At 44.4% G+C, this 14,269-nt stretch overlaps 1 protein-coding gene across 19 annotated transcripts in view; it reads left to right on the top strand.

Moving 5' to 3' along the window:
• The window catches only part of Ten-a (Teneurin-a transmembrane protein), a 782,863-nt gene that overhangs the window by 511,392 nt on the left and 257,202 nt on the right, over positions 1 to 14,269 (top strand). For all 19 annotated transcript variants that reach the window (XM_076447158.1, XM_076447169.1, XM_076447168.1 and 16 more), the window contains one exon: positions 3,706 to 3,781. In XM_076447158.1, coding sequence (XP_076303273.1) covers positions 3,706 to 3,781 — 76 coding nt within the window. The remainder of the gene's footprint in view (positions 1 to 3,705; positions 3,782 to 14,269) is intronic.

Raw genomic sequence — 14,269 nt, 5'->3', positions numbered from 1 at the left:
TGGCTCGATGCACAGTATTTTATCGAACAGACAAAAATTAACATTTCGAAGCATAAGATTCGACGAATCTTCGTGATGATATAGTCTGTTGAAAAATATTTAACGTTCCTTTATAATCCGTATCAAGAGCGTGGAAACAGCCTTCAAAGATGCGGGTGGAAATCATATTTTCTGAAATAAGTGGAGCAACGATATTTTTGTTAATCTTTCGAACAACTCAATCTTCTCGGAGACAGGAAAATCAAGATTTTTAGTCATTCTTCTCTGGAATCGATTGTTTATATATTAAACGGGCGTCCGCCGCTGCGACAATTTCTGCCCCTGTTACAAAGGGAAGAGCGCAGCTCTACTCTCCCTCCCCATCGCTCTCTCGATGCGTCTCTCTCTGTCCTTTGTCTCACCGATGGCCACGCCACGATCTGTCACGGTGTCTCTCGGGCGCGCAACAACGCGTGCCGCGATCAAAGCCTTTGATCTCCGTGCGCCGCGCCGGTGCGCCAATCACGCTGCAATTCCGATCCAGGGTGCGGACCCCGGCTCGAAGGATCGTAAGGCACCGCTTATGCGAACCCCTACTTCCGCGTTTCCGCGTGCGGCTTGTTTGACACGGCCGCAAGTCGCAGGCGTAATGGACACCGGCGCTGGCGCGACACTCTGATTGCGACACGACGCGTCTTGAGTCTTTTGACCGGCTCCCCCCGTCTCGTCCCGCTGGATGGAAACCGATGGAAAGGATAGTGAAGGATAGTGAACCGTTTTGCTGTCGGGTCTGATTGCTGGCAAAGGATACGCGCGGATTCGGAACGCTGAAAGGACTCCGTGCTGCTCTGTTCTGCTCTGCTCTGTTCTCGGTCTCACGGAGACTCTGCACTGCGATGAATGTTGCTGGAATTGTATGCACGGGAACTGCACTGGCTCGCGTGATTGTTTACGCATTGTTCAACCCTTTGTTCAACCCTTTACGGTCTAACGTATTTTCGTTCATTTATTGTTGAACATTACAACATCGCATTACTAAATTGCATTAAAAATGTGGAATTTCCTAAATATTCACCTTTCAGATAATAATCAGAAAAAAATGGAAAATAATGTTACGAGTTCTGTTGATACCATTGTCGAAAACCAGAATTTTTCACTAGTTAATTATTCTTTTAAAAAATCATGAAAACACAGCACAATTTGATGTCAAAGTGGTCTTCCCATTTTTATTCAGCTGATCGGGAATTGGGGGTAGCAGTTTTCGGTTGAATCCCGCGTCCCATGGCGACCCGAGCTTCCCAAATCACCGAAACCAACCCCCATAACGCATGGTGTCTCTCCCCCTCTCTCGCTCCGTAAATCCGGGAGATTCCGAAAGAACAATATCGCGACGACGATTCGTCATGCCGTTGTGTACCGAGGCGTGCCCGCTGGATCCCCGGGTAGTTTCGTAAAAATCCTGAAACGCGAAGACAGTGACGAATTGCCGGGGCAGATAAAGGGACGGAAGGAAGGCAGTCCGTAGCAACTCCGCCGGCCCGATGAAGACGAAACTTCGCCCGGCAGCGTAAGAAGAAACGTTAACCTCCTTTCTCCCGCTCGCTAATGACTCGCCGTTCAGCTTCAGTAATTTTTTCCGCTCGAAACGCAACTTCGTGCTTCACCTACCACCCCCATCCAAGGACCAACCCCTTTCTTTCTTCCTTCTCTCTCTCTCTCTCTCTCTCTCTCGTTTTTTTGACCACTCGCCTTAATTGATAACGCGCATTTCCTCGAGCAACTTCGAACTTCGACACTCGAATCTCGTTTGCTCCTTGGATCCAGGTTTCGGGCTCCTCCAGGCGATCTCTTGGATCATTCTTTCGCGCATGCGTTGTCGGTGATGCCCTCTGTGGCACTGACCTGGCTCCAGAGAAATTGAGAGCGATGGAGCATGATTGCTTTGGGTATTATGAGGCAGCGAGATGGATTGGCGTTTTTCTTCTCTTTCTGCTGGGGTGCGTTGTTTTTGGGGGATGTTGTCGAACTTCAAGGTCAAACTAGGGTACTTGACCCCATTAGTAAGTCCATTCCTATCAATGCGTTTTTGAGAAACTATTTTTATTAAGAAAGTCGCGGTTTTATTATTATACAGGGCTACCAACTCCTAACAAACAGAATGTTGAACCTTCGAGTCTTATCAACCGTGTATTTCGGGAAATAGGGAAAGAAATAAGAGTAACTCTTTCCGTATTAGCAAAAAGTGCTAGCGGGTAACTCGGGCCCGATCGATGGTAGATCGTCAGTAGCAGCTACATTACTTATGAGCTCATTAACTATACAGATAAAGGGAAGGTAGTCCGCGACGTTCCATCAGCTAGAATATGCATTACGTTTCGGGCCGACGCGGCGGACCGGGACTATGTGCTCTCCGGATGCCAGAATTGGATTGCAACGACGCGGACTGACATCGAGCAGGGAAGGAAAACTTAAAAATTAACCGGCATCCCCGGTTGTCAGTACGCTAATACGCGCATCGATGCTGATTTTACAGGGCTGCACCTACATTCTTCCCTGGGTAAACTGCATCAAACTGCAGTTTGATCTGATCAATTTTCAATTATGTATAAGGTTGTGCCACTAAAACATCACCAGATTTACCTCGAAGCCGAGTAAAAAGATTTTGTAGAAGGTCGACATCAAACCCATAAATCTACTAAAACTCCAAGAAAAATTACAAAATTAAAAAAGTATTTTGGATAGGTAATATCAGAAATATTTTCTGCGTACGATTCTTCTACTTAAGGTCTTCGGTTTCGCGTATTGTTTACGAAGTTAATTAATAAATGTGCTGCGGGGAAACTCGACTCGTTGTCTGAGGCAACGGGTTTAAAATTGGTGCGAGATTAGACGCGTAAATCGCGGGGAAAAGGAGCCACGTAACGATCATTCGCGGACACCGTGCGGCAGAAGTCAGCCAACTTGTATCTAATAAATTCAATTATCTTGGCGGGTGGCGCGGGTCAAGTTCCCGCTACAGGAAGATCTCGTAGTACACCTACCTTCTGCTGCTTGTCCCGCTAACAAGACGCTAGTTACGATGTCGTTACTTTTACGGAGGGATCCTCGTTGCTAATCTATAATGGCGCGAAACGTCCCTGGGCGTTCGGTTACTAGCAAATAACTGATTCCCTTTTACCTCGTTACCGACCTGGTTACGCCTCAATAAAAAAATATGTGCAGTTTGCCTTTCACAACCAATTGAACATTCCTGGGCAATACTGAATTATACCAAGCTGGAAAAATTGTATAATTTTCCACACAATTTTCAAAATGTTATACACTTTCCATACAATTTTAAAGCTCGAATATCAATCGAATAGATTATTGGAAATCTCGTCTAAAAATTCCTAGAACAGTTTGGTTTTCATTTTCAGTAAATACAGCCAGCTTTAAAATATTGTTAAAATATTTTCGTATCAAAAACTAATATTTTGGTGGCAATTACAATAAGTATTCAATATAATAATCATTAGACTGTGAATTCTCTAATTTATATATCTAACAGTAGAAAATGGATGAATCTCGATGGGGCTAAAAAGAAAATGCAGTTCGCTGAAAATTCCAGAGATTCGCGACGATCCCAATAGTTAATTTCTCTTAAGAAAAGCTAGCTTGCATAATTTTCCCCAGAAGAGCAAGTTTACGGTGCAAAGCGTTACGAAAGCATTTCTCTCTCTGTTACAGAGTACTTGATGTCAGGAAGTCCACGGAGCTACCCAGCCCGGTCTCCAGGGGTGGCAACCACGCCAACCGTGACCAGGTGAGTTATTACGAGCGTGTGCACGCGAAATTCTTGGCGCTGAAGCCTCCGAAGCCTCGAAGCCGAAGCCTCGAAGCCGAAGCGCAGCCACGACACATCCATATTCCAGCAGGCAATAACACAGATTTCCGCGTAAGCCAGATCACGTAAGCGGATTTTTCGCGCGGCGGCTGACAAATCCACGAGACTTATCGGTTTACCTAGTTGCCGGATTTCCCGCGGTTGAATTAAGCTGCGAAAAATCGACCGGGCTGTTGACTCTGCCTCGGGAAACCGAGCGCAAGCTCGGCTCGACTCTGCCACGCCGCGCCGCGCGCCGTGCGCAAACCGATTGACGGCCCATCGTTCCGGTGTTAACACGACCGGCTCGTGTTTCCCGTCTTCCCTTTCGGCGCCGGATTCCAAAGCGATTTCGCCAATGATTGCCAACGACCTTTCACACCGTTCCCGTTTCTCGCGAAACAGATTTTCAAAGATGTTTGCTTTCAGTGTTGTGAACCCTCGTGCGATTTTTAATGAGAGCTACATTTTATGTGATCGAGTTATATTGTTCACCTTGTATACTTTCAATCAATTTCATTCATGATTTTATCGGTAAACCCCTGCGTCCTATTTAGGTCAAATTTACTGAAAAGCAGACCTTCGTGATTAATTGTATGATGTGAATTAGCATTTTTGATTCTTCCTAAAATTCATAAAAACCGACATCGATGTCTTCGCCCCCATTAGAGGTCTGCTCGAACTTAACCGAAGACAACGACCCCATTAAACTTCATCAAACACCCCCCCACACCGAGTTTTCGAAAATCAACGGCGCTATATATCCACAATCTACGTCGTCCACGTTCCACTTCGAAACTTAGGAGTTCCCTCCCTCGAATCTACTTCGCGAGATAGGTTAGAATCGTCGAACTTTAGAGACTGGTATTTCGAAGACGAAGAGGCACAATTCCGTAAACATAAATACTAAAAATGGCGATTGCTTATCCGGCCAGACCGTTCCGCGACCGGATAACAATTTCCGTGGTGCGAAATTCAGTTCTTTCCATTGGTGCCGGGGGTGGGGGAGGAAATGGCGCGCGGAAACTTTGGAAAATTTAAATCAATCGGTTGAATAGGGCGCGGACGTGGCTGGAAGCGCAATAACCGCAGAGAAAATACTGCGGCGATCGGAAGGGGGCCGAGGAGAGAGAGAGCCCCGCAGTCGAAGATGTTTCAATTCAAATGAGCCGAACTTTTAAAATATTTAGAACGTCGTCCCGGCGTTCTCTCGTATTTCGCTGGGTCTTGCAACTCCCCCCCCAACCCCCTGGCACCCCTACTTTCCGCTCCTGTACCACCCTTAGCCGATTCGATCGCAGTCGGCGACGCGCGCGAAATATCGAATTAGCCTGCTCTTTATTCCGCGTCCTTACTTTCATTCTATCAGGCCGAGTAATAAGTTCGTTCCGATTTCGGGGACGCTTTTAGCCGGGAATCTGACGCGCAAACGAGATGAAAGTCCCTCTACTCCCTCGGACTCGGTTGCACCTTTCTCGAGGGATCGATCGGTAGCCCTTTACACTCGAGGATTTTCCGGAATTTATTTATTAATGGAAATCATTCAATGCTTGTCGAAAAAGTTGAATCCACCGCTCTTCATCACTGAAATTTTTAAAGTATCATATAATAATACCAATTTTTAGGATGGATTTTAATTCAGTGTATGTACTGGGCGAGGTACAATAGGTTGAATAATCGGACCAAGGAGGATTCCCGAAGTAAAAATGGATCAAAAATGGCGAAATTATGTTCGGATGGTTGGTCTGTGCTTCACGCGCCGATTTTATCGTCGCCCGGGCATCAAGAGCGCCACGGAGCTGCTAATGACTCGCTAATTGCCAAAAGTGGCTGGCCGAAGATTTGTAATCATTAGAGAGACAGCGAACGACAGCCTCGCGTTGGATAATGGCACTTCTGCGGCCCGATACCGCATCCTCCTGCTGTTAATATCGGCCATGAATGAATAAAATATCGGGCAGGATATTAGCTTGACATTTGGCACGAATTATCGCGGTTTTTTATGCGCTATTGCAAATTACATCTTTCACGTAACACAGTGTTCCCCTCCCTCGACCTGTCTGCAGGACATATTTAACACTTTCTTGGCGAAACCAAAAAGGAACTCTTTTGGAAAAATGGCACCAATCTGATTAGTATCATTCATAGTTCACCAACATAGATAAGATGTATTCTATATAAATAAGTAGCCAAAATTTCATATAAGTATGTCTTCCAGTTTATCCAGAAATAATTATTAATGAAAGTCTTCTGATGCACCGGGTCATTGAACCCGTGCTACCACGAAATCGAGGTTTCGAAGTTTGGTAAATTCTACGATTTTATACGGCGCGATTACTATTGAATTCAATGAAGAAACATCTCCGGCTGGGTGATATTAAAATGAAGCATACCGTAGAACGCGGCTCGTAATTTAATTAAACATTCATTTGCGCGCAATTTAATCCAAGTTCGGCGAGACTTGGGCGAGCCAGCCTAACTCCAATCTGCCTTGAAATACTATGAATTTTTTAGGGGAACTGTATGAACTTCGTATCCGCGGATTATTTCCGTGGGAGTCTGCCGGGAATAATGGCCCGCCACGAATGAATTGCGCCGCGTTTAAGTGATGTTTAAGAATGACTTAATGGTGTTATACTCGCGATTAAGTGAATGCGCGTGGGCGTAAGGCTAGGCCGAATGGCCGTGAGTAAACCAGGTTCCTACAACTTGCGAAGCCAGCTTTACGCGAAAAACTATCTCGAATCGCATAATCGAATCGTCAACATTCGTGACGAAATATTCATTTTCCGACTTGCCAGCGAATAATCCGCTTAAACGTTCGAGCACCGAAGGAAATTCATAATGTAGTCGTCCGAATTTACAACGATTAAGAAAAACATTAATTTTGCATATATTACGCCCGTTGGTTCACTTATAAATTTTGAATTACTCTCGCACGGATTTTCTGCGATGATGTTTTGTTACATTCGTTTACCCGAAAATGTCAATTTACTTCACAATGTTGATCTCGGAAAAGTGAATACAAAAATCAAATTAAAATAACGAACGTTACAAACAAACGTATGCAAGATGGTCCAGCGTTCTCCAAAAAATGTTTCACATTCACGGTTGTTCGCAAAATGACAGTTTCCCGGTATCCTCCGTTCCCAAAAATGATGTTCGCGTGTGCCGTATTGTCGGGGCACTAGTAAAATAAAAATGGTACTCAACGACGTCCGCGCGCGGCTTAAGAAGTTAGGACGTCCAGCATCCTCGAAAAAATTGTTCGCGGTTGTTCGAGAAATGACCATCCTTTTCTCTCCTCCCGAAAATTACAAGGGATTATTTACGTCTGCGGCATTGTCGGGGCCCTAGTAAAATAGAAATGGTTTTCAGCGTCGCCCACGCGGCTCATAGTTCCGCGCGGGACAATCGGTGAACTTTTTCGCTGAGCGGAAAAAAGTATTTCGTTGACCGGCGAACAATGGACGCGGCGACCCTTACGGGCTGGCTGATTCCAGGATTTTTTCTCCCTTGAAAGCCGTGTTCCAGTCTCGGCCGAAGTTCGATGAAAGGAGAGGCCATCCGTGTCACCGGAAACGGTGGGTCAGCGAGACGGAAGGTACTCTGTTGCTGAGGCAACGGAGCCGAAGGAACATGCGTGTGGCCCTCGCCGACGACCAAAGCGGTCCCCGGCCATCCTTCCTTCCTTCCTCCTCGCTATTCTACCCTGCCCTGGAACCTGGCTTCTGTTTTCTTTCTCTGGACGCTAGATTGTTAACGACCCACTTCGTCGGGGACACCGGTTAATGACCGTTCATGCGCGGCCCTTCGCCCGGAGAATTCTTCTCCCTTGATTCCTCCCTTAAACGCTTCTGCTCCAATCGACCGCGCTAACATATACTGATGCTTGGTGTCCGAAAGTCAAATATCTTGGATGACGCGAACGAAGGACGTATTTATAAGTGTCATTTTTGGATGGTCTCAATGCTTTATGGGCGCCGTCTTTCGGTTGGTTAGGGCGTTCCATAGCAGAGGTGGGCATTATTTGGCGAAACAAATATTTCAAATACTATTTAATATTTTAAATTTTATTTTGCTTAAACAAAATCGTATTTTAAATAAGGTATACAATTTCGAAAATAAAATATTTCTAATTTAACAATTTGGACCTCGAAATAAAATACATATTTCTGTTTCAACAATTTGATCCCAAAATAAAATATTAATATTTTAACAATCAGAAACACGAAATAAAATATTTTACTTTTTGCATTGTTATAATACTCGGAGAAACCGCATAAACATACAGCCTATCTCATCGTTACGAAACGATTTACACCCATAAATGCATTGAATTCGAACCATTATTTTCAGCAATAATATTTAAAATTGAAATTGAAAATAAAGACAAAATACAAATATTTGCAATATTCTTCAAATAAAATGCTATTTTCAAAAAAATTACTGCCTCAAATAAATTATTTCATTTTCAAAAGTTACTGCACCAAATAAAATATTTCATTTTCAACGTTGTACACATACTTTAAAAAATAAATAGGATTATTTACTATTTACTATTTAAAATACTATCTTCCCCAGCTCTGTAGCATAGCTGGAAAAGTCAATGGAAGTATGACTCTTAGATGTTTGGGAAAAATGAAGAATATTTAATATTTTATAGACACGCACTCACACACTCTAATGGTAAATTTCTGCCTCCATTAACCTCTTGCTCTACTATCTATTTTACGGTTTCAGAGATTAGAACTTTTCTGTAGATCGTAATGTATGTTCTCAAACAACTGTGTAGATTAACAACATGCATAACATACATATTTATTAGACTCTGTTCAGAATGTTCGTCGCGAGTCTAACGCGATATTGCATGACAAGAGGTTAACTCCACTTTTCTGTTATTAAGAGGAATCTCCTTACCGGCGAAATAAATTTTTCTCTTGTTCTCAACGTTATGAAACGATCCATAATCTCTTCATTCCTCAGGAGGCGCTCTTCACCGTGCATCCCGAGTTTCCCGTCTCTCGCGTAGCCGAAAAACCAGCGAACTTCCTCTGAAAAATCAGAATTTTCGTTTCGCATTTATCGGTCGACTCGGGCCGGATGATTATTTTATGGAGGACATTAATTTCAAAGTTTATAGGTCGTAAAGTCGGGGAAGAAAACTCGGCGGAATTAGCGTAGGAAATTCTAGGACAGAGTTTAACGAGGCAGTAAGCGAAATAGTAGTAAACTGCGTTTCGCGGAGAGGTTTTCACTAGGCGGTTCGATGCGTAATTTCCAAGTACGGAGCTTGTCTGTTATCGCGACGGGATGGATCGATACGGTCTTTATTTTGTAAGACGAGGGACAAAGAAGACGTCTACCGTTCGCATTTATCACTTATTAACTGAAGCAATTCAGCTAAAAGAACACCGTCCGCACTCGACCGAGAGTAAAGGCTTTTCTTCTCCTCTTTCACCGACGCGATCCTCTTTCACTCTCTCCTTTCTCCCTCTCTCTTCTGATCGCTTCGCCTTATCCATCCTTACCTCCTCGATATCGTTTCTCTCGAGACTGCGCGCCTCGCCGGGAGTCTTCCGAAAACAAAACACAGCCATCGTTATTGCACCCGGGAAAGGGGTATCGCGCCGAGAGAAAAAGTTTCGTCCATGTATCGAGTATATGCTCCGATACCGTGTATCTCTGCTTTTATTGCTTTCCCTTCGACGATCGTGTGCGTATAAGCTCCGCTAAACTGAACCGGGTCCCTCAGGAACCATCGACGGACTGATTTTTTTCAAGGTCGCGCTGCGAAACAGACGCGATATCGTTCATAACAATCAGTCGAGTCAAGGACGATTTATTTTAAACGATGCTCCCTGGAGCATTGGATTTTTTACTGTATTTAACCTTTTATTATTTCGGGAAATGTGTGTGTTCAAAACTAGATGGCGTCTCAGTTGATTCCATTTGTTTCAGCAGCTTTGAAACACTGGATTTATATTGACGTACAAAAAACTTTGTTTAAATACAGTAATGATTACGTTTGATGTCAGAGTGCCTGATAAGCCTCTGCGAAAAACTCCAGAGTGAAAAAGTGTTTTACCTTGAATTTTTCGCGAGAGACAACACTGCGCGCGGTCGCGGTTAGCGGTCGGAGAACAAAGAGCCACAACCTACCCCTTTCAAAGTATCGAAGAAGAACGTCACCTTCGTGTTTTACACAGGATGTGAAATTATGAGGCACGGTGATAAGAGTAGAGAAGATTTATGGCCGTGCGCCACTAAAACCACTTTTCTTCTAGCTCTGCACTTTAATCAGTAAACTTAACTGTATACGCTGATCCATATTCCTGTTCCTGCGTCGTGTACCTTCATAAAAATGATTGAAGTCAAATGTATGAAGGATTCGTCTTTTAAAAAATCATCCCTGAAAGACATGAACAGCATACAACAATCCTGTACCAAAGTTTGTTGTTAGTAGCTAAAACAATAGAATTGTATTGTGATCGATATACACTCCCATCCATAAATCACCGGACACTTACTTATCTTCAACAAAATGGTAATTAAAGAATATAATAAAATACGAAAGCAAAATTAAATATTTACATATACTATTTGAATAAATGTTGGAAACAGGAGATTGACAAATTGCGGGATGATTATGGACAGGTCTAGGAGCCAAATTGGAAAACAATTACCCCCTAAAATTTGAATAATTAGAGAATATAACCAGGATAATTAAAATTTCGAAAGTGTAAGATATCTTGGTCAGATTTGATTTACATGTTCTCTACATTAGAATGTAGGTCATCTAATAACAAAAAATCGTCTGCATCCAAATTTGAATAAGTGACTTATGGACGGGAGTGTACTTTGCTGACAGTTTCGAAATTTTTCCTCGCCAGACGCGGTTCAAGATGCAGCCGGAGCGGCGTTTAATAAGAAATTTCGCGATGCCGCAATTATTTCATCGAGCCCGGCTCGCATCATGGTCCTCGTCGTCTTGTAATCCCGCGTCACCTCGGTAAAAGTTTCGCCGGAGAGCACACTTCATTTAACTCCGCATTACGCCGCTTAATTCTTCGGGGCCGCCTCTGAAAACTGAGTTGTTTACTATGCATCCCTCCACGGCCGTGGGAGCGTGCCTTTGTCTGCCGCCACGGCAGAACTATTTAAATTAATCAACATGGAAACCTTAATCTCCCCAGACGTCTTAATCTCGGCTTCAATTTGTGCGACTCGAGCCTCCCGAGGTCTCCCTTCGAACCACCCCTCGTCCTTCTACACCCCCGCACACCCTCACCGGAGGCCTCGCGCTTTTCACGAAACCGTAAAACGCGCCCCCATAGAACCGCTTACCTTTCTTTTCCCCCCTTTCTTACCCCCCACTATCCACCTGCCGGGAGTGGAAACGTTTCTCTGGCTCGACGAGACGCGTAATTGCGTTACAATATCCCCCCCGTTATTATAATTATTATTCCCCGTAACACCGTAATGTGGAATTCTGGCGAATTCATCTCGCCGGTAATTGAGCCGAATATTATTATCGCACATTATGTGCGAGCGGGGTTTTTGCCCGGTCGATTCGTGTCGGGGAAATTGCAAAAAGGGTCCCCGTGCTCTGTGCGAGTAGAGTTCGTGAATTCTGCCGTGCGTTGACTTCCCAGGCAATTGTAGAATTTTTTAAAAAAATGTTTCGGATGGATTTAAAATATTTCGCAGCTAATTTATCCGCGTTGCACAGAGCTAGATTTAATAACAACGATTTTACCGAAACCCTCCCATTACGCTACTAAACCAATTTCGTAGGATATTACAGCGCGTGTGTGATTGCGAAGTGCTCATCTGTTTGAGTGAGTAATGAAGCCGTACAATAATACTGATGATAATAGTAATAATATTCACGAGCGAGCGTATTGAATATATTTCCGAGTGATGCGTATGTTTATTGTTAAATCCGACTATCTAACTCGGTTCACAATTAGCGTGGGGCGGAAGAAAAAAGGGAATGATCTAGCCGAGGCTCTAAATCTCACTCGCGGTTGGCATTAGTTTAAACCGTTATGTAATCTATTGTAATTGCGTGCGCCGAGGTGCGTGATTTGCTAGTCACGTTCACCGCATCATGTCCCTCTTGATACCATGTAATACCTGTAGAAAATAATCTTTTTGTACAATGCTTAATTTAGAAACTATTCGAGGTGATCGAGTTAGGCGCCTACGGTTTCCCAGGATTGAAAAAGGCATCGAATTTATTCGCACACCTAATATATCTGTATCATTATCGATATTCAATCTTGCCCCGCCAGATCGCTGAAATATATCGCCGTGGTCCCTTTAAATCGCGAACAAAACTCGATTTAAGCCCCGTTCGATCGAGTTGCCGGAAAGCGGCGTCGCCGTCCGTCATCCGCAGATTTCTTACGACAGCCGGGTCCGTTCGTCACGCCGGTAGCAATAAATTAACAAGGGGCCGCGCGGCGAATGCTTGTCGTCGGTTCTCGGGCGTCGTGTTCTCTGCTTTACGATCCGCGTTCAGCTATTCCTCGCGGGTTTTGATATCGATCGTGCACTCGCTCGCTCGCTTGCGCGCGCTGCTGGGGCTGAAATTACGTTCCGTTGTCGCGGATTTACGCCCGAAATTTTACACGGGCCCGCGCCGGCCAAGAGGCGCGCACCCGCTTGAAAAATATCGTCGACGGTATCACGCACTGTCACGCGAGCCACCGCGGATTTTTATTAACGCGTCGAGCTCTCCCTCTCCCTCGCGTGTGTCTCCCGTGTTCTCACGGATTTCTCTTTTCCTCTTCACACCGCGTGTCCCTTAAATTAGGATGCAACCGCCAACTCAACCCCACGCTTTTATCTGACCATCGACTGCGAGTCGAGTGACCGCCGAAAATTGCCCGCGGATGATTCGTGAGGACAATTAAAGCCACCCCGTAGACGCTAACGACTTGCGAGCACGATACTGACGCAGGGCTTTGTGCAAATCGACTCTTTGATTCTTTATGTGGTGAGAAATACACCGCTTCTTATTCGCGGAGCTCTTTGTTTCAGTGCTTCTCGAGAATCCTGTTCGTTTGAAACGTTCTCCAATGAGTGGAGGTTAACCAATAAATTGTGGTTTCTTTCTGTCTTTTGATAAGCTATAGGCGATTAGTGTGGTTATTGATCATTAACTTGGAACTTGGATTTCGAGGGCAAAACGTCAACAATTTTTTCAAGGATAAAAAGTACACCATCGGTCGGAACTCGATCGTTCTCGTAAAGAATTATGTTGAAGTTTTTTTTATTATCGAACCGATTTTATTTATACGTAATCATTAGACTGCGCATCTTTATAAGACATGTACCAAATAAAATTACTATTCTTTTCTCAACGCGTTTAACAAGGTGTTAATAATACATGGACATTCATAAATTCTTTGAATCCTTTTACTGTTTTAAATTACATCTACTCATTTTTGCAGTAAATACATAAAATCCGCAGTGTAGTAATCATAATTGCAAAATCATACGTGGGTATTAGTCTTTAAATCTCGATCGCAATAAAAGAGTAATTTCCGCCAATCGCCGAACTATCACTGGTGCGCGAAAATTCCGACAATACCCATAAAGAAGTTCGATAGCATTAAACATCCACGGCGATCGTGCGCGGGCTCGGATCTTGAGACGTTTAGGGCTGGTCACGCGACGACAGACGGCTCGGAAGTGGGTTAACAATCGCACGAAACTTCGCGGGACGAATTCGCGTGAAATATTCCCGTGGAAGTTGTTCGCCAACGTTCGCCAGCAGTCCGGTTCCTTTTTTCGTGGCGTCCGCGGTTCGAAACTATGCGGCTGTCGTCGATTCGTTACGCGAACGCGACGTCCGTTCCGCTTTCGCGGTACGAAACGGGCCGCGTCGAATCGCGCGCCGCCGGTTAACTTTCCCTCCGCGGAAACTTTCTGTCATATTGGCAATTTAAATTCGTAATTAAACAACTTCCGTAACTAATCGTTAATTACGCGCCGCGGCACAATAAAACTTCTTGCCGCGCGGCGAACATCGCGCCCGACGCGACGAGACGCCGCGCCAAGCCGCATCGCGCAAAAATTAACGCGCTCCCGTTGAAAAACCGGAAATGCGGGAAACACGCAGCTTCGGGAAACACCGGACAGAAATGTTCCCGAGCTTTTTGCGCTCCGCGAACACCGCGGCTTGCGGCTGCTTTAAATTAACCCTTCCGCCTACTTCTGAAAAAACAACGGAATATTAGAAAATGTATTTAGCGAACCTCTTCATTAACATGAACCCGAATAACTTCGGGCTTTTCCCCGAAACGGATAAAGTGCTGGAATTATTCTTAAATTTTTTTAGGAAAATTAGCATTTTTCACACAGTGCTTCCTTCATTGCTTCACTGGAGGCTCTAACAGTTATTTATTCAACTTCTGA

The sequence above is a fragment of the Lasioglossum baleicum genome, chromosome 2, assembly GCF_051020765.1.
Source record: "Lasioglossum baleicum chromosome 2, iyLasBale1, whole genome shotgun sequence".
Classification (NCBI taxonomy): Eukaryota; Metazoa; Arthropoda; class Insecta; order Hymenoptera; family Halictidae; genus Lasioglossum; species Lasioglossum baleicum.
This window is presented reverse-complemented; position numbering and strand designations above follow the sequence as displayed.